The sequence below is a fragment of the Paroedura picta genome, chromosome 13 (assembly GCF_049243985.1).
Source record: "Paroedura picta isolate Pp20150507F chromosome 13, Ppicta_v3.0, whole genome shotgun sequence".
NCBI classification, from domain to species: domain Eukaryota; kingdom Metazoa; phylum Chordata; class Lepidosauria; order Squamata; family Gekkonidae; genus Paroedura; species Paroedura picta.
Window position 1 is genome coordinate 34,374,713 of NC_135381.1, and position 26,422 is coordinate 34,401,134.

The 26,422-nt window shown below is 46.1% G+C and overlaps 2 protein-coding genes across 2 annotated transcripts; both read right to left on the minus strand.

Annotated features, from left to right (window-relative positions):
- Nucleotides 1-2,645: 2,645 nt before the first annotated feature.
- On the minus strand, nucleotides 2,646-14,332 carry GLA (galactosidase alpha). Its single transcript, XM_077308052.1, has 7 exons — nucleotides 14,059-14,332; nucleotides 9,332-9,506; nucleotides 8,489-8,666; nucleotides 6,729-6,820; nucleotides 4,623-4,784; nucleotides 3,839-4,036; nucleotides 2,646-3,091 (listed from the first exon to the last, which is right to left on the minus strand). The coding sequence occupies exons 1-7, from the start codon at nucleotides 14,250-14,252 to the stop codon at nucleotides 2,798-2,800; spliced, it is 1,293 nt and encodes a 430-aa protein (XP_077164167.1). The 5' UTR covers nucleotides 14,253-14,332; the 3' UTR covers nucleotides 2,646-2,797.
- Nucleotides 14,333-18,638: 4,306 nt separating this feature from the next.
- Nucleotides 18,639-23,527, minus strand: PIN4 (peptidylprolyl cis/trans isomerase, NIMA-interacting 4). Its single transcript, XM_077309282.1, has 4 exons — nucleotides 23,318-23,527; nucleotides 22,037-22,110; nucleotides 20,224-20,343; nucleotides 18,639-18,816 (listed from the first exon to the last, which is right to left on the minus strand). Exons 1-4 carry the CDS (start codon nucleotides 23,355-23,357, stop codon nucleotides 18,658-18,660), a joined length of 393 nt encoding a protein of 130 aa, XP_077165397.1. The 5' UTR covers nucleotides 23,358-23,527; the 3' UTR covers nucleotides 18,639-18,657.
- Between the last annotated feature and the right edge of the window lie 2,895 nt (nucleotides 23,528-26,422).

The following is a 26,422-nucleotide window of genomic DNA, read 5'->3' on the forward strand; positions in this document are numbered from 1 at the left end:
CCTTCCTGTTGCAGATTGTTTTTTTGCTTGTTGTTGGGGGGAGCTTATCAGATGTACATAAGCCCTACTGATCCATCTCCATTATCTTTTTAAAGACCCAAATACCTGTATCTCTTTTGTGTTCTTCCTAATCATTCCCCTTGTGTTAAATTGATGCATTCATAGAAAGTAACGGGTGAATGGCTGTTCAAGGAGGGGGGGAACGTTGCAGTACATAGCCCCGCTCACAGAAACAGGGGCCAAGACTTTCTACGGTTTGAAAGTTAGATATGTCATGTTTTGCCTCGTTCACCCAAGCCTAACAATACAGTTAGATCAGCCCAGACGTGAAACAGAGCTGCTGCATACTAGTCCACCTTGCTTAAATGGAAATGGCAGGGATTGAGGCAGACTTCTTAATACTGCTTCTTAATACTTCTTAAGCCATGGTCACTCACCTGGAGGATTGTCCATAGCAGTTGCCAGTTGATCCCCTGACTTGTACTGGGGCAAGCCAGTACAGCCAAGATTAAAGGTAAAGGTAAAGGTATCCCCTGTGCAAGCACCGGGTCATGTCTGACCCTTGGGGTGACGCCCTCTAGCGTTTTCTTGGCAGACTCAATACGGGGTGGTTTGCCAGTGCCTTCCCCAGTCATTACCGTTTACCCCCCAGCAAGCTGGGTACTCATTTTACCGACCTCGGAAGGATGGAAGGCTGAGTCAACCTTGAGCCGGCTGCTGGGATTGAACCCCCAGCCTCATGGGCAAAGCTTTCAGACGGCTGCCTTACCACTCTGCGCCACAAGAGGCTCCACAAGAGGCTGCGCCACAGCCAAGATTACACTGGAACAATTCAACTAAGTAAGTGGATTGGGCCTTAAAGGGCATTCAGCTGGCAGTGGAGCCTCATTCAGTGCCTTCCACATGCCCCTCTCCTTTTGCCTGGGAAAGCTCCACTAACAACATGAAAGCTCTTCAACAATTCTTATTCATTGCAGAAACACACAATATCTCCCACTGCCCTCTCTGCTCATTTGGAAACCCCCAAAAGTTCAATTGCAGAATATTATTTACACAGTATTTTATTTGATGCCATCCACATAAGTGAGGTCCATATTCATCATAAACAAAATTACTGTTCCCATTGCATTAACATGATCTAGAACCATAACATTTTTAAAGAAACGAATGAAACTTTGGTTTCCTGCTGTTCCAAGAGGCTCAGGCACTTGGCTGCTTCACAGCAGCAGCAATTGCAATACAACAGTTTAAGAACCCTAGTGATTCAGGTGAACTCACTTTGGCCTGTGCATTGTTTTTGAGCACTTCTGTCCTTTGTTTATAACAAGACATTACTGATTATATCAGAGCACCTGGTGGGGATCTCAGATACAGGGAGGTTCAGCCTCAAGGAGGAAAAAAAGACAGCCAATGAACAGAATCTGGATTGTTAAGATCATTCTGCCTATTTATTTTTCTGTCAAGTTACAGCTGACTTAGACTCCACGGGGTTGTCAAGACAAAAGATGTTCAGAGCCGTTTTGTCACTGCCTGCCTTCACATACTGACCCTGGACTTGGTGTAGTGGTTAGGAGTGCGGACTTCTGGCATTCCGGTTTGATTCTGCGCTCCCCCACGTGCAGCCAGCTGGGTGACCTTGGGCTTGCCACGGCACTGATAAAACTGTTCTGACTGAGCAGTGATATCAGGGCTCTCTCAGCCTCACCCACCCCACAGGGTGTCTGTTGTGGGGAGAGAAAAGGGAAGGTGACTGTAAGCCGCTTTGAGCCTCCTTCGGGTAGGGAAAAGCGGCATATAAGAACCAACTCTTCTTCTAACTAGGGCTGACTAGCTTAGCTTCTGAGATCTTGCTAGCCTGGGCTATTCGGGTTTGAGTTTCATCTTGGGGATAAATATGCTTAGTGCTCTTTATTTCATTTGCACAGCTGCCTATTCAGATTGTATTTTTCTGAAATTGGTTTTGGCTCTGACCCTCACATACAAAGCCTAAAGAAGTTGCGTACAAAAAAATAGTGGGGAAAGACCTACCTGAATGAATAACCCCATACAAAGTGAATCTTAAATTGGAAAGAAGGCTCTTAAAAAGACAGTGTCTGGGACACAGGTTACCAGGCAAATGCACATTTAACTCTCATCCTAGTGGAAGCAGCAAAACAGAATCCTAGGTGGAATTCTTCATTAAGGTCCAGCAGCTTGAGGCCTGGGCCAGCTGAATAAGTGCCACAACCCATGTGGTTGAAACAGGTACCAACAGGACTTGTTTTACCAGAAAGGTAATATGGGTCGAACCCGTAACTGAATAAGTAGGGGGTAGAGCCTCTGCTTGCAACAAGAATCCTGATTGTTCACATTACACCTGTATCCTTAAAAAAAAAACAGGAGGAAGAACCAAGAACATGACATCTCAGATAAGGCCCACCTGGCAGCTTACTTAAACATTTAACAAAACATCTCTGTGTGATCCAGGTTGTGTGTGTGCAGTTTAAACAAACTGCACCAAGCAGGATGGCACATTGCAGGTGACTGAAGAGCACTCAGCTCCAACTCCAGTTCTTCCTCTCAGCTTCATATAACTGCCTACAACACTAATTTTGAGTTTCATTCTTCACCTGATTTTTGCAGGGGTGTGTGCGGGGGGAGGGGGGTTGACACAGAGGAAGAAAACATTTTAATGACTCAAAGATCTGCCATTCCTTTACAATCTTAAGCAGTTATAAGGCTTAGGGAAAGGTGGTTCAATTTCCTGAGCTTTAAACTTCCAGCACAGCTGGAAGAAAGGAGCCTCCGGAGAGCCATGTTATAAGATGCCCAGAGAGTGTTTTTCCTCAATCAATACAGTCTTCAGCAGGATAGTTCCCGTTGGGTTCACAAACACTTTCAAGAACGATATCCAGTTGTGTAGGCCCAAATTTCTGCTGGTGGGAAGGATCTGCTGGATAGAACAAGCAGGGTTGCAAGCCAAACCGTTCCCAAGGAAGGCGAGAAAGAACCTGTAAGCCTGAGGCCCTCCAATCTCCTGCCGGTTCACTATGGCTATGGCATAAGCTCCACCCGAGAGAGGTCGCTCCCACAATTCAAAGCCATTGTGGTCCTGTAGGAGAAGACATGACAGACCCATGAGCAGCAGCAATAAAATGGTTGTACACAACATAACCATCAGTACGCAAACTCTTAAATTTGGTCTACCATCAGTGTGAGACAGCAGACTATTTGCATGGTGCTGGATCTATCAAAATCCAAATCTGATGAGCTTTTAAGAATTTACCATAACTTTCAGATACTTCATAGAGTTTGTAGAACAGAATTTATCTAGTTTTACCAACACAGCAATTAAAATGCTGTAAGACCAAAGAGTTGCAGACAAGAGCTCGGGAAAGCGTCAGAACAAGCAGCTACCTAATTCAGAATCTGAGTGCAGTTTGAACTTCATGCCTCACATTTACTGCACGAAAACAGATTTTAAGACAACTTCAGAGCATACTTCATTTCCTTAAAGCATAGCATCTTCGGATCTGATCCAAAATATTACTGTTCTCATTTTGACTCATGGGACCATGTACGTGCAAGGAAGACCCTGAGTAACCTCAAAGAATATTTCCAACCCAGGGGAAGCCAGTCTAGGTGGGAGTACAACAAATGAAAACTGGGGTATGCAGTAAATGGAAAATACCAGAGCTGTGTAATCAGGACTGAAGACTATAGCAAATAATGCTTCCAAAAGTGCAAAGTAGTCATTAATAAACTATCATAAAGACAATCATAATGACCAAACAATACTATAAAATTGGTGTATAATAATGCAGCAATTCAAATGTGATTCCAAAAATAACAGCCTTACCTTGGTGATTCGGTATCCCTGCTTGCCCAGTGGATCCTGGTTGATGGCGATCACTTCCTTGTTTTGGAGCAGGGCCTTGGATGCTGGACTAATGTGCCGCAAGTCATTGGACATAAGAAGCGGAGCTGCCATCATGGCCCAGAGGGCCATCTGTGTTATCTGCTGATCCCAGCTCAGTCCAAAGTTCCCAATCACCAGCTGGGAAGGGGAAAGACCAGCGTCCCGTTTACAAGCAGAACTAAACTGGAGCTCCATGAACGAATCCCCCAACCCTGGAGCACTAACAGCTGCCGGGTTAATGTGCATGAGAAATTAATGCGTATGATAGAGGCAGCCATAGCTGTAAGCGGTCCATGGTCTGATCTTGGTGTGATTCCATTAAACTAGCTGCTGACCAAGTCTTAGGGCTGTTTTTATGGGCACAGTAAATCCAATACAAAGTTAGGTACACTTGGGGGGTGGAAACTGCCATCAAGCAGATCCCCACAAGATTTTCATGACGAGAGATGTTCAGGGTGTTTTGTCATTGCCGGCCTCTGCATAGCAACCCTCTCATCCAAGTGTTAACCTGACCCAATCGTGTTTAGCTTCCTGAGCTAGCCTGGGCCATTCAGGTCAAGGTTAGGTACACTTAGCACAATGGGCTTCAGCATGCCTATATCATTTCATTCATTTTAAACATATGGTGAAAAGGTTTGTTTGTTTTTTGTCATTGTGCTTAAATGGACCCCCTGTCTTTTGCATAGAAGCAGACTCTAGAACAGAGAGATGATATTTGTCTCACCATGTCTGGGTCATTCCAGCCCCCTGGCCCAGCGATGCTGGTGAGGTTGTCCTGATGCAGGGAGGTCCAATCCAGAGTATTCCTGACGCTACTCCAAGCATCATAGATGTCATCAAAATTCCTCCAGTAATTACAGTACTGTTTTATCTCAGTGTAGTTGGGCTGCCAAAGGGAAAGAGATGGAAAGAAGAGAAAATGGATGAGCCTCCAAGAAGCTGTTGTTTGAATTGCAATAATTTGGTTGGATTTTGGAGTACAAATAGGGAGAATGACAAGGCCCAGGACTAAGGTTTGAGTCCAGTGACACCTTTAAGACCAACAAAGTTTTATTCAAGGTACTGTATTTGCCGGCGTATAAGACAACTGGGCGTATAAGATGACCCCCCAACATTTCCACTCAAAATACAGATTTTGTTACATTACATTACAGTACTATGGGCCACTGTGGGCAGCTACGTCTATCCCAACTGAAGTGCACCCGGCGTATAGGATGACCCCCCCACTTGGAGGCATGTTTTTCAGGGGGGAAAAGTCTTATACGCCAGCAAATACTGTAAGTTTTTGAGTACATGCACACTTCAGTCACATGGAAACTTATACCTTGAATAAAACTCCGTTGGTCTTAAAGGTGCCACTGGACTCAAAACTTTATTCTCCTGCTTCTGACCATCTTGGCTGCGCCTTCAGAAACTATCTTTACAGAATGGCCCCAAACTGTTATAGATATGAGAACAATTTTCCTGAAAGCTTTATAACAATTTATCAAAGTTCCTGCCCATCCACCTCTTCCCCACTCTTCCTCCAAGGAGTTCAGGACACTATTCTATTTCTTGTTGCATCATGCTAACATGTATGCCATTATGCATGTTAGGGTGACAGTGACTTGTGCAGAGCCACCAGTGAACTGCATGGACTGGTGTCTTCCCAGCACAACATTCTGTCTCGAGCTGGTTTAATAATGCCAAGCTCTGTGTCTGGGATGTCGGGCACCTCCTCACCAGGCAGAAAGTTGAAACTGAGATATAACAATTTACCCAAGTCCCTGCAAACAATGTGGTAAAGCTCAGAATGGAAGCTGAGGCTTGCTAGCTCACAGATAGGGCTTTTAACCATTACGTTATCATAATTAAGAGCAAGAGGGAGATTATCAACATGGGAGGTGGAGCTCTAAGAGGTGACTGAGTCTGAACAGCTGATTATAAAACAAGACCATTTACTACAAGGAATATATAGGTTATATCCCTCTTCTTTCAGTATTCCCTTCTATAATATTACTTTGCTTTCTAAATTTTATATTTTATATATATAGGGGGGAAAAGCTCTGCCAGGAAGGGACTCCTTTGAAAGTGGAGATTTTGCTCCTGGCCTTCAATTTTAGTACATGCGCTGTCCGCACATTCAACCTTGAGTCCTAAAGACAGCCAAGACGTAGTAGCAGCGAGTGGGTCAAAACTCCTCTTGTTGTTGTTATGTGCGAAGTCGTGTCCGACCCATCGCGACCCCATGGACAATGATCCTCCAGGCCTTCCTGTCCTCTACCATTCCCCGGAGTCCATTTAAGTTTGCAAAAAAAAACTCCTCTACTACTACAAATTTTGTGCTGCTAGACTTTTGCTGTTTTCTACAGGTGTGATTCTGGTCTCTGCCTTACAGAAAAGACAGCAAAGGATAAATTGAAGAAGGAGAAGAAGAGTTGGTTCTTATATGCCGCTTTTCCCTACCCAAAGGAGGCTCAAAGCGGCTTACAGTCACCTTCCCATTCCTCTCCCCAGAACAGACACCCTGTGGGGTGGGTGAGGCTGAGAGAGCCCTGATATCACTGCTCAGTCAGAACAGTTTTATCAGTGCTGTGGTGAGCCCAAGGTCACCCAGCTGGCTGCATGTGGGGGAATGCAGAATCGAACCCGGCATGCCAGATTAGAAGTCCACACTCCTAACCACTACACCAAACCAAACTGGTGTGACCACTCATTGATCTGTCCCAGTGTACCCTTCTACCTGCAGCATGGTTTTTAAACAGATCACAGATTAGGCCTACTTACCAGAGGCTTCCTTCATGGTATGGGCTTCCTAGAATGGGAAGGAAAAGCACTGAAGTCTCTTTACCTTCTGTAAGGACTTCTGGTACAGTGGCCACTCACAGGAGTATACAATGCTTCTGCCAGTTTTATTCAAAGCCCGGGACATGGTCTTATACCCTGGCATCAATGGAGAAAAATCCATTCTCAGAATCCTTAGAATTAAACATTAACCTGCTACGAGAACATGAAGATCTTCCATGTTGCCTTTTTTGCAAATACCGCTAGGAACTCGGACATCCCCCCATCCCATTCAAAGAAGCCATATTTTGAACTGAACAAGACCTGGTAATGTCACCTCTACCCCCCAATCCCTTGTTTACACCTCAGTTTGTACAAAAAAGGGCCCTAAATACAGGCCAACAGAAGTGACAAGGAGAAGACCAGGGGTGGGAGAGGACGTGCCCAGGTCTCCATGGCCGACCACACTCTTACAGAAGGCAGGAGAGCCCTCGTCTGCCAGCTGATGAACAGGCCATTACAGACAACTCCCTGTCCTAAACATTGGGCCCCATCACCAGACCAAGCAGCAAGGCCAAGCTGCCAACTCAGTTTGCATGAACTAGATACCATGACTCTCTCCTACTGAAATGGAAAGGCTTCACTGGAGGAAGAGTCTGTCTGTCTGTCTTGAAGGAAGCCTTAGCAGAAGGGAGTCATAGGTTCCAATCCCATGTATGTCCAGCCAATGCTATTCCGGGTCTTAGTATTCCAGGCTGTACCATGCTGGGCTCATCCTGCCATGTAATACGATGAAGCAAACAGGTCAGTTGTAGCACAAATCTGCTGTTGAAAATCGCAACATTGCTAAGTCAGCAGGGGAATATTTTCTTGTGGGCCAGGAGATGTACAGGTTCCTGTCCTCCCAGAAAATTCAAAGGAAGAATCAAGCAAAAGTGATGAATTAGAATTTCTCAAGAGATGATGCAACATGCTCTACTAATCCCACAAGAGATTTTGCCACGTTATTAGAGTTGGCGGCTTTTTATGGATGTTATAATTAGTTCAGTTTAATAATCTTTCCCAGTGCACCTTACTTTATTAGATCTGAGTATCCCGTCAACTTATAAGCAGTTGGGAGCGGTCTTCCTTAACTCTGAATGAATTATGGTTATGGCGTCAAGCTGGCTTCTCTTTGTAGCATCTCTCCAGTTCCCCTTTCTGTTGCTTGTAGCATTAAATGTAAATATACTTGCTGCAGATAAATACTCCTTGCATGTAATTACCTCAGACTCAAAAACGCTCATGCTGGAATATGTTTTGTTAATATTTAGGGCAGGGGTGGCTAAACCGGCTCTCGAAATGTCCATGGACTACAATTCCCATGACCCTGACACAGTCACAGTATGGCCACCACTGGGGGGGGGGTCACTGAATTTCTGGTTAGCTTTGCTACAACTAACTGCTCCTCTGGAATGAAACTGCCCTGTGGGGAAAAGACCTTTTGATCTAGGCCAAGATAGGACGGGCCAGTTATCTATCTTCTGTGTGACACATTTACTAGAGAGGTAGGGTGAATTGCAGGAGACAAAGACCCAACCCCCTGTTTCTAGACCAGGGGTAGTCAAACTGCGGCCCTCCAGATGTCCATGGACTACAATTCCCAGGAGCCCCCTGCCAGCATTCGCTGGCAGGGGGCTCCTGGGAATTATAGTCCATGGACATCTGGAGGGCCGCAGTTTGACCACCCCTGTTCTAGACAAATCAGCCAGGTGAAAGCCTCCATGACTGAAACAGACATTCCACATAAGGCTGCCTGGTAACCTCGCACCCCGGCCTGGTACGTACCTCCCACCAGCAGGTCTACTGTGTCACTATGACAGCCGTCGAACTTGAGCAGGTCCACCCCCCAGCTGGCAAAGGTTTCCGCATCCAGCTCGTAGTAGCCGTAACTGCCAGGAAAGCCAGCACAGGTTTTGTTCCCGACATCTGCGTAAATGCCCAGCTTCAGCCCTTTAGAGTGGACCTGGATCATGGAGAGTAACAGGCAAACATAGTGAGGACAAGGGAATTGAGAGCTTAGAGTTTCTGTACAAATGGACATCAGAAGCCCCTGGCCAGTTTGGCTGAGGGGGGAAAGAGTGAGAAAAGGTATGTCCTAGATGGTTCTCAACCTTCCTAATGCCGTGACCCTTTAATCCAGTTCCTCATGTTGTGGTGACCCCCCAACCATAAAATTATGCAAGTGTTCTTTCACTGAAATTAAACGAAAACTGACCAATGGCATGAAGATCCATTGTTCAGGATTGTATATAAATTGGGTTTTTTTCCTGGGGTTTCTCAGTTCAGTCCTGCCTCTTGTCCCACCCTGCCGATCTCGCTCTTTTCCGCTGCTCCAAACAGACAAACACTCTATCTCGATCTGCCCCACAAGGCTGTTGTGTAGATGCCCCCCCCCCGGGCCAAGCTGCTTGCCCTGCTGCAACCCCTGTGAAAGGGTCATTCGACCCCCAAAGGGGTCCCGACCACCTTTGTGAGAACCACTGATTTAAAGAGAAGACAGAACAAGCCATGAAAACGTTCTAATCTTCCCTGAAAGGGAATAAGATGTCAACGGCAACTAATTCTACACTCTTTAACTGCCCAGAATAGGAAGAAGCAGAGGAGAGAGATTAGCCTGCATTCACTCACATAGTCAGCTAATTTGGCCATGCCGCTGGGGAAGCGTTTTGGGTCCGGCTGCAGTCGGCCCTGCATGTCACGGGTCGGAGCCATCCAGCAGTCATCGATGCACAGGTATTGGTACCCCACATCCCTCCAGCCTTCTGACACCATCAGATCAGCCATTTGCATGAACAACTTTTCACTGAGGATAGAAGAGAAGGGTCATGAGAAGGGGACAGGAACGCCGGAAAGGAGACATGGAGATGTGTCCTTTGGTACTGGAGCACTGTGTGGGATCTAAAGATTCACAGGTAAGAATTTGGGGGAGGGGGATCCCCAAGAAGACTTGTTCAGAATAGAGTAAAGGTTCTATAAATCAGGGGTCCCCAACCTTTTTATCACCGGGGACCACTCAACGCCTTCTACTGAGGCCCGGTGGGAGGGGGGGGTAGTTTACTCCTCTACTCTCAACCACTGCCCTAACGCTCTCTGATCACTATGGTAATGTTTAAACATCCCTTCAAAATAAGATACAGACACGCCACAACAATGAACATAAGGAACATTTTATGTTCATGGAAATTTTAACTCATGACAATGACAAATCAATGGGAACCCTGAGCTTGTTTCTCTGCAACGAGATAGGCCCATCTGGGAGTGATGGGAGACAAGGACACCCAAAGTGTGTTGTAAAGGGCCGGGGGGATGAAGTAAAGGGCCGGGGGGAGGGGGGAGGAGAAGATGTCCTTTGGGGCCCACCTCCAATTAGTCGAAGGACCACATGTGGTCCACGGCCCACAGGTTGGGGATCGCTACTCTAAGCAGAGTAGCAAGGTAAGGAATGTCACTAAGCAATTGATTCTTCCATGACTGCATTGTCACCAGTACGCTGATGACACCCAGTTATTTCTGCTGATGGGCAGCCATTTGTCAACATCCCCAGATGCTTTGGCCAGGTGTCTGGAGGCCATTGTCAATTGGCTCAAGTGGAATCGGCTGAAGTTAAATTCAGCTAAGTCGGCAGGCTGTATCAACATGCCACAGGTAAGGTAATGCAATTCCTGCTTGATAGGTTCCAATTGACATTGATGGGAGACAATGACACCCGAAGTCTGTTGTAATGAGGTCTCCAACCCCCGGTCCACATGGTACCGGGCCGCCAGCAGCCGCGCCTGCCTTCCCCTCCGCAGCGAGAGGGGGGGGAAGAGGCAGGCGCGGCCGCTGGCACGCCAGCGACGCAAACACGCATGTGCGGAGCTGCCGCACATGCGTGTTTGCGCCCCCTGGTGGCGAAAACACACATGCGCGGCAACTGCACGTGTGCATTTACGTGCAGCTGCTGTGGCCGGGCCGCCGGCTCTCTCCCACCCTCGGAGGCGGTCCCCAACTACAAGAAGGTTGGGGACCGCTGTTGTAAAGGGCCGGGGGGGGGAGGCATCCTTTGCGGCCCACCTCCAATTAGTTGACGGACCGCATGTGGTCCGCCACGCACAGGTTGGGGATCGCTACTATAAATCACTATATTCCACCAGCATTAGATTTGCCTTGTTTATAGTGAGCATCACTCATTAGGAGACACATCCTGTTCTAGCCTCACTTTGGATTTCCTTTGGATGTTGCAAGTCGACTCCAGCCTACCCGCATTTGGGCTTTCCTTATTTCCCAGGCTGAAATTCGTGATATGCTTTCTGAGCTGAGTCTGACTGAGGCAGCCTCCCATCATGTTTTCCAAAAACGTGTTTTTGCAAAATGGTGCCTGCTTGCACTTTTGTTTTATGGTGCCTCTTAATCGCACCATTCTGTACCCATGATTGCTTTCCCCCCTTCCCCTCCCCCCCAGAGTGTCCTGAATTTTTTAGACAATACTGAGATTTTGATATCTATAACCCTGATTGGCCCGCCCGGACAGCTCCCACCACTGGCAACTTGAAGCAGCTCCTGCAAATAACTTGCCAAGCAATCACTCCGTGGGTCATTCCTTCCCCCCCTGCTGTTCTATCCAATGGGGCTTACTTCTGGGAATGTATTCCTTTAAGTTCCATCCTCGCACATGGAAAGTTGAGCCAAGTGTTATAACCTACAAAACTGTGGAATAAGTGTTTAATTGTAGGCGACATAGACCTTCATCTGGGATAACTACATTCCTCAACAAAGTCAGCCAGCACTGGCAAACTTTTTTCTCTTTCAGCTAAGCCACTCCACCTCGAAACAAAAAGGGAAACCAGACGATAGTGTCTGACTTCCACAATCTAGCAGGTTATGCAATTCTAGATCAGACATGCCACTAAACCCAGGACAGTAGATTCCTGATCCTCCATTGCCCAGATCACTAGGAATTTTATTCAGATGCTGAGGAACTGAAATGCATTTTTCCTCTTCTTGTCAAGGGATAGGCTACCTCAGACTTCTATGTTTGGTCCTAAACTATGTTTCTGATACGCTGGAACTTGAATCAGGGCCATTTCACACCCAGAAAATGAAGTGAAAGGGTTACCTCTTGCAAACACTTTTTTTCCCTTTACATTTTACATGATGTGGTCAGCATCCAGTGTTCCAGCAGCGTACTGGCAGCTATATCCCCCGTTTTAAAGCGCCAGCTGGGGAATCCACAAAACTAGATTCCCCCAGTTTTGTTGCGTGTGCAGGAGGAGATCAATCAGCAACTACCAGCAAGATAGCAGTGCATAACAATGTGGTCAGAAGGAGCGCGATCTCCGTCTCCAGAACCTGCCCTCATGCCTGCCTCCCTTTCCCTTCTCCTTGGAACAGGGCTTTTAAAAATGTATTTATTTATTGTAGCAAGATGCCTGGAGCAACGAATACGCATTGCTTAAGCCAGGCAGAGTAAAAAAAAAAATTCCACCCACCAGTTGCTGTACAAAGCATGCCTCTCAACCCCCCCCCCCAAAAAAAAACAAATCTGGAAAAAAATTACTTTTGTGGATTTTCAAGCCTCATAATTCCAAAACAGGGTGGCATTAAAATATGCACTATGCATCTATGATTAGAGGCATAAGCATAGCAGCAGAGAAAGCTAGGAGAAAGCTAATTGGCTGGTCCAATCAGTATGCCCAAATCCAGCAAGTGTCAAAGATGCCCACAGCACTTTACCAATGAGTGCAGCCATTGACACCTGAAAAATGTTTTGATGTGCCAACGCATGACAACAACCTCCTATTCTGGAGGTTCAGAGTAGGAGTCACAAAGGTATCAGGGAAATCGGTAACCTTTAAAAGCACAACGGCCTTTACCCTTACAAAATAGGCACAATCAACAAGTGAAACTTTCTTAATGTTGTTTCTTCAAGCCAAGCTTTATGCCTTCAATTTTGCCTGCCGCCCAGCAGCTAAACCAACTGTAAGCATGAGGCAGTGGTAAACAGATCTATCCATCACACCTCCAGAAGGATGGGACTGGCTTTCCCTTAAAAGAACATAGGTATTATGGCCCATAACTCCACGAACTGAGTCCAGAGTTCAGTATTTCTCAGCATAAATGTGGGAATAATAGTGGATAATCTGTCTGCCACTGAATCATCATGCCAGAGACATTCAGATTACCTGGAAAGGAGAACTGGATACAATGAATAAAGGGGGAAAATACCCTTGTGATTCAACATGTGACAACCCTAAGGATTAAAAAAAAGTTCATTGTGGCAATGGAACTCAAAGGAAAACAGTACACTTTATAGTCAAAGCACCATCGAATGTAGAAGGGCCAGTCTATGTACAAACCATGTGGTCCTAATGCAGTGCAATGGTTATCCAGATTCAAATCCACACCCTGCCATGGAAAAATCTCAGGGTGACATTAGCCAATCACATATTCATTCTAACCCAGGGGTAATCAACCTGTGGCCCTCCAGATGTCCATGGACTACAATTCCCATGAGCCCCTGCCAGCAAATGCTGGCAGGGGCTCATGGGAATTGTAGTCCATGGACATCTGGAGGACCATGGGTTGACTACCCCTGTTCTAACTTCCCTCTCTGGGTAGTTACTGGGATAAGATGGAGGACAAACTTCAGGTTCCCGGGGGGGGGGGGGGGGTGGAGCAGAGTATAAATAAAGTGAATAAATTAATAAAATGAGCACAGTGGCTGTTCACAACAGCTGTAACTGGCAGGTTTTACTGTATTAACCTAACTCCCATAGTTGGAGAGAGAAAGCTAGCCTCCACTAAGCCATACGAAGGACAATCTACAAATTAATGTTAAACTGCATACGCTACTTCCTTGTGAAGGCAATCAACCTGCTGGACAAGTTATGTTCTGACAGGTTGCAACTTTCCAGCAATCATTTGCACCTCTTATCAAGTGTATAAATTATTCCAGGGGTGGGCAAACTGTAGCTTCTCCAGATGTCCATGGACTACAATTCCCATGGCAGGGGCTCATGGGAATTGTAGTCCATGGACATCTGGAGGGCCCCATTTAGCCCATCCTTTCTTCAAGGGGCTCAGTACATGGTCTTCCATTCCTCTTTTTACGACAACCCTGCGAGGTGGGCTAAGTGGACAGCCTAAGAGGCGCCCAAAGCTACCCAGTGACTTTTATGGCTGGGAAAGATTTTCATCCTAGCCACCCCCCCTAAACCACACCAGCGACCGTACCCTATCACTGACCTATGCTCCCCCACATTTACAAAGGCACCAGTGCCCCTGAGCGCGTGCAGAGCGCCACGGGAGCTTCAGCCAGGCCAACGTGTGCAAAGCCCACGCTTCCTTCCGCGCAGTGGCCCCAGCGCCTGTCTAACCTGATGCACCGGCGGGGGTCTTGCGAGCAGTCGGTTTGACAGAGGAAGCGCTCCCAGTGCAGCCAGCCCATGGGCGGCGTCAGCGCCAGCCCGTTCTCCAGCGCCTTAGCCGGGCGCGCCGACTGCAGCAGCAGGAGCAGCGCCAGGGCCGGCACGAGAAGCCTCCTCGCGCGCCGCGCGCCTCCAGCAGCCATTCCCAGCGCCGCGCCTCTCAATGGAGACAGCGAAGGAGCAGCGCAGCCTGCAACCCTCCCGCCAACGGAGAGGCCAACTGCAAAGGGGGAAGCGAGCGCCTTATTAAGTAGCAAAGCGTCACGTGACTCGGACGCCCTACTAGGCGCTCTGGGGAAAGCGGTATTAACTCTTTCGTTGCTGCAGCCCGCTTCGCGCTAAGAAGTGGATTTAGGCAGAGGCTCGGCGGCGTCATAGAGCGGTGGGTCTCCCCCTTCCGAATGCCACGACCCTTGAATCCAGTTCCTCGTGTTGTGGTGATCTCCAAGCGTAAAATGAGGCAAGGGTTCTTGCACAGATATTAAACCGAAACTGACCAATGGCGTGAAGATCCATTGGTCATGATGGTATATAAATTGTGTATATTCACAAAAGGTTCGACCCAGAATGTAACTGAAAGGTGTCCCTGGACTCAAATATTGTCAGGTTGCTTCAGATTGATATGAGAACCCAGTTTTGTCAAGAGGGTCAAGCTACAACAAATAAAATAAAAGAACAAATTAAATAGAGAGACAGACAGATCTTTATTACGGTCATAGACCAGCAAAATCAGAATTAGCAATCAATCAATCAGTTACAAAACATAATACATAATACAGCTAAAACATTGATTTGCTCATAATATAAAATTATATAAAACAGCTTAGAACATAAAACTGCTAAAATATGAATTAGATTATATATCATCATCATCATCATCATTATTATTTTCAATTTATTTCCCTAAGCTCATGGAAGGTCACAATGTCTTAAAACCCCATTAAAACTCCCATTATTGGAAATACAGGGAATTATTCTGATTACAGCTCTCTGGGGTAACGTGTCAGTCATCTTCTACTGACTTTTCATGGCTGTAGCACAGAACTTGGTAGCACTATACGTGATAGAACAGTTTGTGTTTGTGAGCAGTAAGGAGCTATAAAATTGACCTGAACACCCTGGGCGTCTCTGTAACCATGGTGCAATAAAAATGGAACGTCTATCATAATACTGAAAATGAAGTATATGTTCCATTGTTTCTATTTGATCAGAGACAGATTCCTTTCACCATAAGGAATTTTCTTGTATCTCCCTTCAAGTACAGCTGAAGGAAGGGCATTGCAGGGAGCTAAAGCAAAGGCCCTCCGGTGACTAGGTACCTCAAGATTATCTAAATAAGCCGCCATGGGAGCTGTGACATGCCTATTGCTTTCACTAACAATAATGTGTATCTAAAAACAAAAACCCCAAATTTAAAAGTAAACGTATAAGGTAGGATCTTACAACTTTTTCTAGTATGGATACAGAAACCCACAGCACTTCAGGCAATGAAACATATGAGCCATGCCTTTCTAGACCAGCTAGAACTCTCTGGCATCTGGACAGATACCGGCCGGATTTTGAATATCAAACAGGCCCCCCAAAAAGAAAATAGTTTTTAACTTATCTTACTCACTGCCTCCACTCTGGAGGAAAATAGGGCAGTGGTCCCCAACCTTTTTATCACTGGGGACTAGTCAACGTTTGACAATTCTACTGAGGCCCAGGGGGGGGGTAGTCTTTTGCCAAGGGACGTCGCTGCCGCCTGAGCCGCTGCTCCGCTTGCTTTCCCGCCAGCGCCCGACTAACCACTGCCCACTGGGGAACGCTGCCAGCAGCAGCTGCGCAGTGCCATGCTAGGGGGAGCCCTAGCCATGGCAGCCGCCGAAGAGCACCAAAGGTGAGCTGGCGGCAGGGTGGCAGGGCAGCCCCCGAGGCAGCAGCTGGGGAGGACGACGAGGAGGAGCCACAGCCCCTCATCAACTGATCCCCAGACCGGTCCCAGTCCCCGGACTGGGGGTTGGGGACAGCTGATCTAGGGCTTAATTTTGTGCCATCGTACCAATATAATACTTTTAGAAAGAGTGGACCTCTTTAAATTCATTAGAAGGTTGAAATTAAGAAGCATCTTTTGCCCGGAAAACACAACTAGAAGTTTGTATACATTTCCCATTAAATCCACTTATACACCTTCAGCTGAAAATTTAGAAATTAATACCTTTGAAAAAGTGGTCCTTAGGGACATTAGTCTTATGGAATCCATACGTAAAATGGCTCCTAAAAATTGTCTAAAATGGAATTTGAAGCATTATCTCAATTGAAAGAGGATCCCACCATTACTATTAAGCAGGCAGATAAAGGAGGATGGATCATTGTCTTAAATGCTTAGGATTATAATGAAGAGGCTTTAAGACAATTGGACTCTAAATTTTATTTAAAAATACTCTTTAGCTTTCCTGAAGACTTAGTTAAACTTATTAGAGTGGTGGTACATGTGGGTTTGTCACAAAATGTGATTTCTAAACAAGAGGCTACAATTTTTATCCATGATTTTCCATCTATTCCATACTTCTATTTGTTATCTAAAATTCACAAAAGTTTAGATAAACCACTGGGTCATCCGATAGTAGCACAGACAGGATCAGCACTGGAGCCTCTTTCCAAATTTATAGATTTCCATTAGAAAAAACTAATACCACAAATCCCTGTGATCCTTATTCTACTCATTTTACTAATCTTATAGAGAAATTAACAGTGGAACCATCTTTTCTATTAATAACTTGGGATATTAAAGCTTTATACACGAATAACCCCTTGAATGAAGTTAGGAATGTATGTAATTAGTATATATTTAGATCGTAGAGAAACTGATAGACCTCCTGCACATTTTCTATTGGACCTTCTAGATATTGTACTTGAAAAAAACGTTGTTCAATTTAACAATGAGTTAAATTGATGCTTTGGGCAGATCCTGCGTTGAGCAGGGGGTTGGACTAGATGGCCTGTATGGCGCCTTCCAACTCTATGATTCTGTGATTCTGATTCTGTGATAGAGATTACTTAAACAATCCTTTTATACATGCTTCTTGTATGATGATAAGGATCCCAACACTTTATTTATTGGGCCAATTCTATACACCAAACTATAAAATGTGATTGTAAATCGCATAATGTATGTGTTAATTTTTTGGATATGTATGTGCATAAAACTGATGAAAACAGGTTAAAAGTTTCTACTTATTTCAAACCAACTTATTCAAATACCTTACTAGAGTTCCCTTCTCACCACCCTAAACATTTGAAAGAGAATCTTCCTGTGGGCCAATTTTTGAGACATCATAAAATTAACACCTCTAAAGGTGATTTTGAAAAAGCAGCAGATAAACTTTAAGAGAGGGAAACTACCCACCCCAGCGATTATTAGAGCAAAAGCTAGGGCGAACTCTACCACTAGAGAATCACTACTATCTTATAGAGAGCAGGAAACTACTAACAGAATGGTATGTGAGCTAGAACATTCAGCATATTCTCACCAGATTTAAAACGTGTTTTTGAAACACTGGTACCTTACCTCACACTTTAAAGAATGTGAACAAAAACCAATTTTTACATGGAAGAGAAGAAACATTAAGCTGTACTTCCAGGGGATTCGCAGACCCCACCTGGAGGCCTGCAGACAGGAAGTGAAGGCTGGACAGGAAATGAAGGCTGGACAGTCTCCACCCAGGAAGCCTCTGCTCAAATATTAATAGCGAAAGCTGTTACAGATTTATATACTGTCCTACCCGGAGACTCAGGGCAGTTTACATGAAACAGGAACAATACAGGTGACTCATTTGTAATAATAATGTGGTGATAACAATAAACAACGTTATAGAACGGTAGAAAACGGCGGAGAACATTAGATTAACTTGTACTGAGGCCCAGTGGTTTGGGTGGATCTGTAATGATTGTCGTCAGAGGGAGGCTTGGGGCCAATGGGAAGTGGTGGTTCAGATCAACCTCAACCAAATGCTTGGAAGAGGAGCTCCGTTTTGCAGGCCCTGCAGAACTGTTCGAGTTCTGTTAGGTCCCTGATCTCTCTGGGAGCTCGTTCCACCAGGTGGGGGCCAGGATGGAGAAAGCTCTTGCCCTACGGTCAAGTGGGCTTCCTTGGGGCCAGGGACTGCTTGATCCGAGAATATGATTCAGGAAAATAATGCAGCCTTGGAAGCCAAAGGGGGTGCTGGTAGAGGTATTAGCAGTGGCACCCCTGCAATTGAACACCCAGCAATAGGACTCTCCCTTTCCAGACTCAAGGGCCATTTATTAGAATTGCCTCTGCCTTGCAGCTCAGGGTGGTTCACAGCATACTTGGCCATACTTGGCCAGGAATGAACGTGTCCAAATCACACAAGTTTCTCACACAATCCTCCCCGCCTATCATCCATCCAGGGGCAAATGCCCTATGCAGAGAGTGTTGCAATGGTTTACCAGCCTCACAAGAGGCTACATCCCATTCCCCCAACATCCATCGTGGAATGAAAGCAAAGAGCCAGAACCTCCCTAGATGAATCAAGAGTATATTTTTTATTTTCGCCCTTCAACCATGATAATGTGGTAGCCGAACTTTGTTTTGACGGGAGGGTCCGTGTATACAGGTTTGTCCATGCTGCTGACGGGCAAAGCGAAGGCTGCCTCTTGGAAGGGACCGACCATAGAGCCTCTGCTCATCCAGCCCAAGTCACCCTGGAAAAGTAAGGGGGGGAAATGGGTATTAGCAGGGTCTAAAGGTCCTTCCATCCACGGATTGCAGACCTCGGTCCCTGTATTCATTTTGAGGAGCTGCAATCAACTGGCTACCCCCTCCCACTCCTGACAGCACTGACTTGCTTTCTGCAAGACACTGTGGCAAGAAGACCAGTCTAATGTTTAGCTCACATTTATCCCTTGTTACTTGGTATCTGAAGAATGTGCATGCCCATGAAAGCTTATACCTAGAATTAGAAGTATAAGGTGCCACTGGACTCAAGGTTTGCTCCCTTGTTCATAGAATCATAGAGTTGGAAGGGGCCATACAGGCCATCTAGTCCAACCCCCTGCTCAACACAGGATCAGCCCAAAGCATCTAGGAAAAGTGTGTATCCAACCTTTCTTTGAAGACCAGTGAGAGGGAGCTTACCACCTCCTTAGGTAGCCTATTCCACTGCTGAACTACTCTGACTGTGAATTTTTTTCCTGATATCTAGCCTATATCGTTGTACTTGTAGTTTAAACCCATTACTGTGTGTCCTCTCTTCTGCAGCCAACGGAAACAGCATCCTGCCCTCCTCCAAGTGACAACCTTTCAAATACTTAAAGAGGGCTATCATGTCCCCTCTCTACCTCCTTTTCTCCAGGCTGAACATTCCCAAGTCACTCAACCTATCTTCATAGGGCTTGGTGTTATTTTTGTTATTTTTTAAGATATCCATATCTTGTGAGTGGGTGGGCAGGAAAGGATGTGCCAGTGTTTGTCTCTTGTGGCCCTTCCTTGCATACCCAGGGAACTGCTAATTGCCACTGTGGGAGGAGAGGTGAATTTTTTTTTTGGGGGGGGGGGGATCACCGGGGTATGAAATTGGGTCACTGTGAATGGGCAGGTAGTTATGAGTTCCTGTATTGTGTGGGGGGTTGGACTAGATGACTCTTGAGATCCCTTCCAACTCTATAATTCTATTCTCTTATGATTCAAGGCAACTTACAATGCCAAATATTTAAAAACATACTGTTGCACCCCGTTAATCCTCTGCAAGGAAATGCCTGCAGCTTAAACCCCATTAAAAACCTACTAAAATAAAACCCATTCCACAAGGTAGGGGCCAGTATAGGAAAGGAGGGGGGTCTAGCAGATGCCAAGTGGGCCACTTTAAATGGGTTGAAAATGAGGATGTGGCAAATAAAAGACCATAGTGGGCATTGGGTGAGAGGTTGTTTCATGGTGAGGCAGTCTCAAAGTGTGCCAACTACCTCCAAATTGCATACATGAAACCTTTTACTCAGAATTCAATCTTGTTGGGCTTAAAGGTGCCACTGGGCTCAGGCTATGTTCTATCAACTCCGGATCAGTTGAACCTGACTCTGTGAGCATTCCAGGAAATAGAAAAGGGCACATACCCCCTGTCTGGCTTTGTCCTCACTGTACTGAGATGCTACTTCACTGAAGCGCATCCCACCCTTCAGTTTCTCCAGAGCCTCCAACGCTTTGCTGTGCTTCTCACACAAAATGTGCCTCACCTAGAAAAAAAGCAAGGCATATTAAGAAAACAGATCCCTTCCATCAATGGCTCAAAAACAAACAGTTTGGCCACGTCCCTCAAGAGGAAACCTGCTGAACATCTGCAGTTCCTCACCCACTGAGAGCAACCCTTTGCCTGCTTTCTATCCTAAACATCATTATTTTTAACCAGCTATATTCATTTTATCTATCACAAGGCTACTTTTGTTTGATTTGCAGATAACGGTTTAAAGCGCACTGCTGCATAGGAAATCAAAAGTTCCTTGTGTGTCTATATATATCTTTAAAATCCCCCTGTTGCATCTGGGCTTCTGAAATATCCTTGTAGTCTAGTATCATGTATGGCTCCGTTTCCCAGAAACTGTTTCATTTATAGATAAAACAACACACACACAAAGATAACATACCTCCCTAAAGATTTTAGCCAGTCAAAAGATTGTTGTTGTTGGGTGCGAAGTCGTGTCCGACCCATCACGACCCCATGGACAATGATCCTCCAGGCCTTCCTGTCCTCTACTATTCCCCAGAGTCCATTTAAGCTCACATCGACTGCTTCAGTGACTCCATCCAGCCACCTCATTCTCTGTTGCCCCCTTCTTCTCTTGCCCTCGATTGCTCCCAGCATTAGGCTCTTCTCCAGGGAGTCCTTTCTTCTCATGAGGTGGCCAAAGTATTTGAGTTTCACCTTCAGGATCTGGCCTTCTAAGGAGCAGGCAGGGCTGATCTCCTCTAGGACTGACCGGTTTGTTCACCTTGCAGTCCAAGGGACTCGTAAGAGTCTTCTCCAGCACCAGAGTTCAAACAACTCAATTCGTTGATACTCGGCCTTCCTTATGGTCCAACTTTCACAATCAAAAGATACATAAGGCTAATCTCTATAATGGAACTTACTATCCCAGACTACAACAAACAGTCTATTTATGTACAAACTGCTTTGTTGCTTCACTAAACACCTTTGAAGATCTCACAAAAGTTAGCTTTGTTATTAATACATATTTTTTTAAATTCTCTGAATCCAGTCCTTGAGCGTGTCTGAATTTTGCTATCATTTTTTGTGACCCACCTCGCCCTACTAAAGCAAACCTTCAGGGAATTATTCTGAAACAAACCCAGTAATATCAGGGCTCTCTCAGCCTCACCTCCCTCACAGGGTGCCTGTTGTGGGGAGAAAAAAGGAAAGGCAATTTAAAGCTGCTTTGAGATTCCTTCAGGTAGAGAATAGGGGCATATAAGAACCACCACCACCTCCTCCTCCGTAGCAGAACCAATAAAGGTGCTATTGGACTCTATTTTTGTTTTGCTTCACAGGTGGAGTTTCTCTTCCAACACAGCTAGTTGGCAGGGTTGCCAATCTCAAAGTGGTAGCCAGAGATTACAACTCATCTCCAGGTGACAGAGATCAGTTCAGATGGAGAAAATGGCCACTTTGGGAGGTGGCCTCTATGGCATTTTACCCTACTGAAGTCCCACTCCTCCCCAAACCCAACCCTCAAGAAATTCCTGATCAATTAAGAGTCCAAAGAGAGTCTTCTGCTGTGCTTTGATTGTTTTTTCTCAACTTCCCTGAACAGTTTTGACAATGTTAGGGAAATAATAAGTCACACCATTCATGCCCCCCCCCCACACACACACACCTTCTTGTCTACAGTTGGGCTCTTATAGCGATCATACAAGAAAATTGCGAGCACCCACCTTCACACTGCTGCCACCCCCCTTGGGGCCTTGGGCCTTTTTATCAGCGGCATCACCCCCAGACGTTGCTCCTCCTTGGAAAACACAAAAAATGAGGCAACAATGAGATGCCCTAGATGGGCAAGAAGAACTGCAGTCTCACAAGCTGAGGCTTGTGCTGGGCTCCGAGTCTGTTTGATAGCCCCAACCAAGTAAAATACAATAACCCCTTTGCATGGAGGCCGTTCCCACGTTAACTGGCATCCCCAGTGAAAGGACCAGGGCTGAGAAACACCACTGCCCAAGACTAGAGAGCTGGTGCATATCACAGTAGCCAGCAGCGGGCTATGTCATAAGCCAGCGTGGGGCAGCAGTTAATACATCTGGCTACAGTCCGCAAGGCCAGGTTCAACTCCCCAGTCTGTAGTAACACATACCAGTTGATCTAGGGTCAGTCATTCTCTCTCAGCCTAACCCACATCTCAGGGCTGTTTTGGGAAAAGAGCAAGGGAGGAGGAGTGGTTTAAAGGAAAAGCAATATGCAAATGTATTGAATAATAAATGAATAAATAGGTAGGCCAATGGCCTGATAAGGCAACAGTATACATCAGCCTTTCTACCATTGAGAATCCCCTGAAACATTCTTCAGGCTTCAAGAAACCCCAGAAGTGCAGAATATGGTAGGGAAGCAGAGCTGTGCACAAACACCCCCCCCCTTGCCCATTACTGGCCATTTTGGGAGTGGAGGCAGGCAGGCTGACATGAGCATAGATAAAAAATTAATTCACTCCCACCCATTCCGGAAACCCTTCCAGGGCCACCCCGGCACCCCGGTTGAGAATGCCTGGTACACACCTGCACCCCAGCCACTGAAATGTATCAGGGCCCAATGCATTCCTGCAGAAATCCTGAGCAACTGCAGCTCAGCAAACCGGCAACACATCTACCAAGCCCTGCACAGCACTGGCACAAAACTACCGCTCTCATTGAGTGGCCAGCGCTGGGTTGGGAAATGCCTGAAAATTTGGGGCGGGCAGCTTGGGGGAGTGGAGCGACCGCAGCAGGGCATGATGACCAAGTGTCTTCGGGCCAACACCTTTGACCCAGGTGGAGGTCTCCAGGTGTGCTCCCCAGAGGCTGACAACCCTGCGCTTCCTGGATTTGTATTCATTTAGGGCGGAAACCATGGTAGCAACACTGGGCAGCCATAGAAGAGGGGGATGCAGCCACCCCTCCAGACGCCCTGCTCTCAGCAAAGCTGCTCCGTCCCCCGTCCCCCTCCAGGCGCCCTCCATCCCGCACCTTTCCCTCCTTTGCCGCCGCTTTTTCCTTTGGGAGGCATTTCCACGGGCTCTTCTTCCAGGGAGGGAGAGGGGCGGTCGCTTAGCCATGACGCTTAACAGGCGCGACAACGTAGAGCTCGGGAGAAGAGCCCTTTGACCAGCACTTCCGGTCAATGATGGAATGGCTTTCCCGCGTCCCGCCCTTCAGCCACAGGGATGCAACCGTGTTGGTCTAAAAGCAGGGGTAGTCAACCTGCGGTCCTCCAGATGTCCATGGACTACAATTCCCATGAGCCCCTGCCAGCATTGATTCAAATGAGTAGCCATGTTGATCTGAAGTGGCACAAAATCAGAGTTCAGTAGCACCTTTAAGACCAGCAAAGATTTATTCATGGCACAAGCTTTGAGTGAGGAAGAGTGCTTGCACTCGAAAGCTCATGCCTTGAATAAATCTTTGTTGGTCTTAAAGGTGCTCCTGGACTCTGATTTTATAGATACTGATGTTAAGGCTTATGGCCACAACATCTAATATAAAATACAGTTGAATGCTAGGTTTTAAAATATTTAAATTATTAAATATAAAATAACTACATTGGTCTCCCACTGCCTCTTTCCCCAAGTGAAAAGGAGGAATAATATATTTATTCAGATGACATTTTGCTGGATGGGTTGCAGACAGGGAGGCCAGCAACTGTTTTTCTAGGCCTCAACCTTTGGCCTGGCAGAACAGGGTTTCAGATCCTGCTGAACTATTTAAGGGCCTTGATCTCATTTGCCAGGGTGCTCCACCAGGCCAGAGACAAGGCTGAAAAGGCCCTGGCAGCGGCCAATTTTACTTCCTTGGTGCTGGAGGCTCTGAGCAGATTTTGTGTGCTAGGACATAACATTTTCTGAGGGACATATGGCAAAGGCAGTCCTGTACATACAAAGGTCCCAGGGCTGTTTAGGGCTTTAAAGATGAAATCCAAAACTTTGAATCTGACCCAGTCCTCAATCTGGAGCCAGTGCAGCTGGGAGAGCGCAGGTCAAGTGTTCATCTGTAAGGACCCATGCAGCCGCATTCTGGACCACTTGAAGTTCCAGAGCAGCTTCAAGGACATACCTGTATAGAGCGAGTTAAGTAATCTAACATGGGTAAGGTGCATGTTGTCATGCCTGAGAGAGGTAGAATGACTGGTCAATGACATTTCTAATCTGGGCCTCCATAGTTAAGGAGGCATCCAGAAACACATGCAGGCTCCTGACCAAGGTCACATATGTCAATTGGAACCTTTCAAGAGCCAGGAGTTGCATTACCTTACCTGTGGCATGTCGATACAGTCTGCCATCCTCTGACTTATCTGAATTTAACTTCAGCTGACTCCACTTGAGCCAATTGACCATGGCCTCTAGACACCTGGCCAAAGCATCTGGGGATGTTGACAAATGGCTGCCCATCAGCAGAAATAACTGGGTAACATCAGCGTACTGGTGACAATGCAGTCATGGAAGAATCAATTGCTTAGTGACATTCCTTACCTTGCTACTCTACTTAGGGTATGCAGAGAAGCCAGAGATCAAGGGCCTGAAGCCACCCTGTATGCACATGGGTAGCAAGCTCTTATGCTGCAGTGGTTAGTGTCAGATTAGGAGCTAAGGGCCCCAGATTCAAATCCCCGACTCTTTCTTAGAAGCTCCTCCTAGATGGTAATAGATCAGTCAGGCAATCTTGGCCTAAATTACAGGGTGCCTGTGAGGATAAAATGGAGGAAGTGATGAGAGCAATATTATAAGCCTCTTTGTGTTCCCACCAGGAAGAAATATGTGAGGGATAAATACTTAAACATATGAAGATGACAAAACCGCCCTGAGCCTCCGGGGAGGGCGGTATAGAAGTATGATAAATAAATAAAATAAATAAATAAATAAAAATGGGACAGCTATAAAGGGCTCACAACCTTGTCCCTAAGCAGTGAGATTGAAGACCATTACTCTAGCATAATTCACAGAACCCTGAGATACCAGAGATGCTGCAGATGTAGCTTGGTTACATGGGGTGGGGGAACAACAGATTCCAAGATGCAACGCCAAGCGAAAAAGCACTACTCTCAGGTATTCATAAACACAAGCAACTTTTACCTTTAGTCTCCTACCTTGTGAAGCAGCAGCAGCACAGGTCTGAAAATTCTAGTGAGAACAGGTTGATTCTCAATCAGTTCTCACAAGAATCGCCAAGTCTGCACTGAAAAGCACACCCAGGATTCCGCTGGGATTTTAATCTAAGAATTCGGGCAAAGAGTAGAGTAGATGTTGAAAATATTAAAGACACAAGCAATGAACAATGAATAAGTGCTCCATCTGGTGTTAATATCTGGCAGCTGCAGTTTTTGTGAGTACCTGTGTGGTCCAAAGGAGGGCAACAGTGTGAAAGTTAAGCAGGCCAGAGGCAGGGCTGTGACTGAAAAGGATGGCTCAACCCACCCCAGCATTTTGTTTCCCTCTGTGGCCTATCAGGTGGAATCCCACAGGCTTGTCTCGCCACAGAACAGATATGCTTAAATCATATAGCTTTCTAAAGCACTATATGAATACTAAGTGCTGCACATACATTACCTTCTTGCGATCCTTACAAGAACCAATTATCCCATCTTGCAATGGAGTCTGGAGTGGAAAGGACTTTGCTTCAGATCAGCTAGGGAGTTCATGAAAGAGGAGAAAGCTGAATGGAGGACTTCTCATGTGTGGTTTTATCTCTTAGCCTTTTTTTGGTTTTTTCGCCATGAAGTCACAGCTGACTTATAGCAACCCCCTGGGGTTTTCAAAGCAAGACATGAGCCTGTTATTGTCACGTGAGATTAGGCTAGTCAGGGCTATCCAGATCAGGACATTTTAGCCAATACACCTTAAATATGAATGCACATTGCTGCAATATTAATTCCTGCCCCATAAGGAAACAGAGCAATCACAGCTCTGGCACAAATTGTTCGATGTTTATATATTCTCTGCTTTTTTACAGAATGGTCAGGCTCTCCCAGTGTTTCTACATTCACTCCACAACTCATTTCTGCCACAAAATAATCATTTCTGCTTATAAAAAGCGAAACCTTAAATATTTACAAGAAGATGCTAGGAGTCAGCAAAGGTC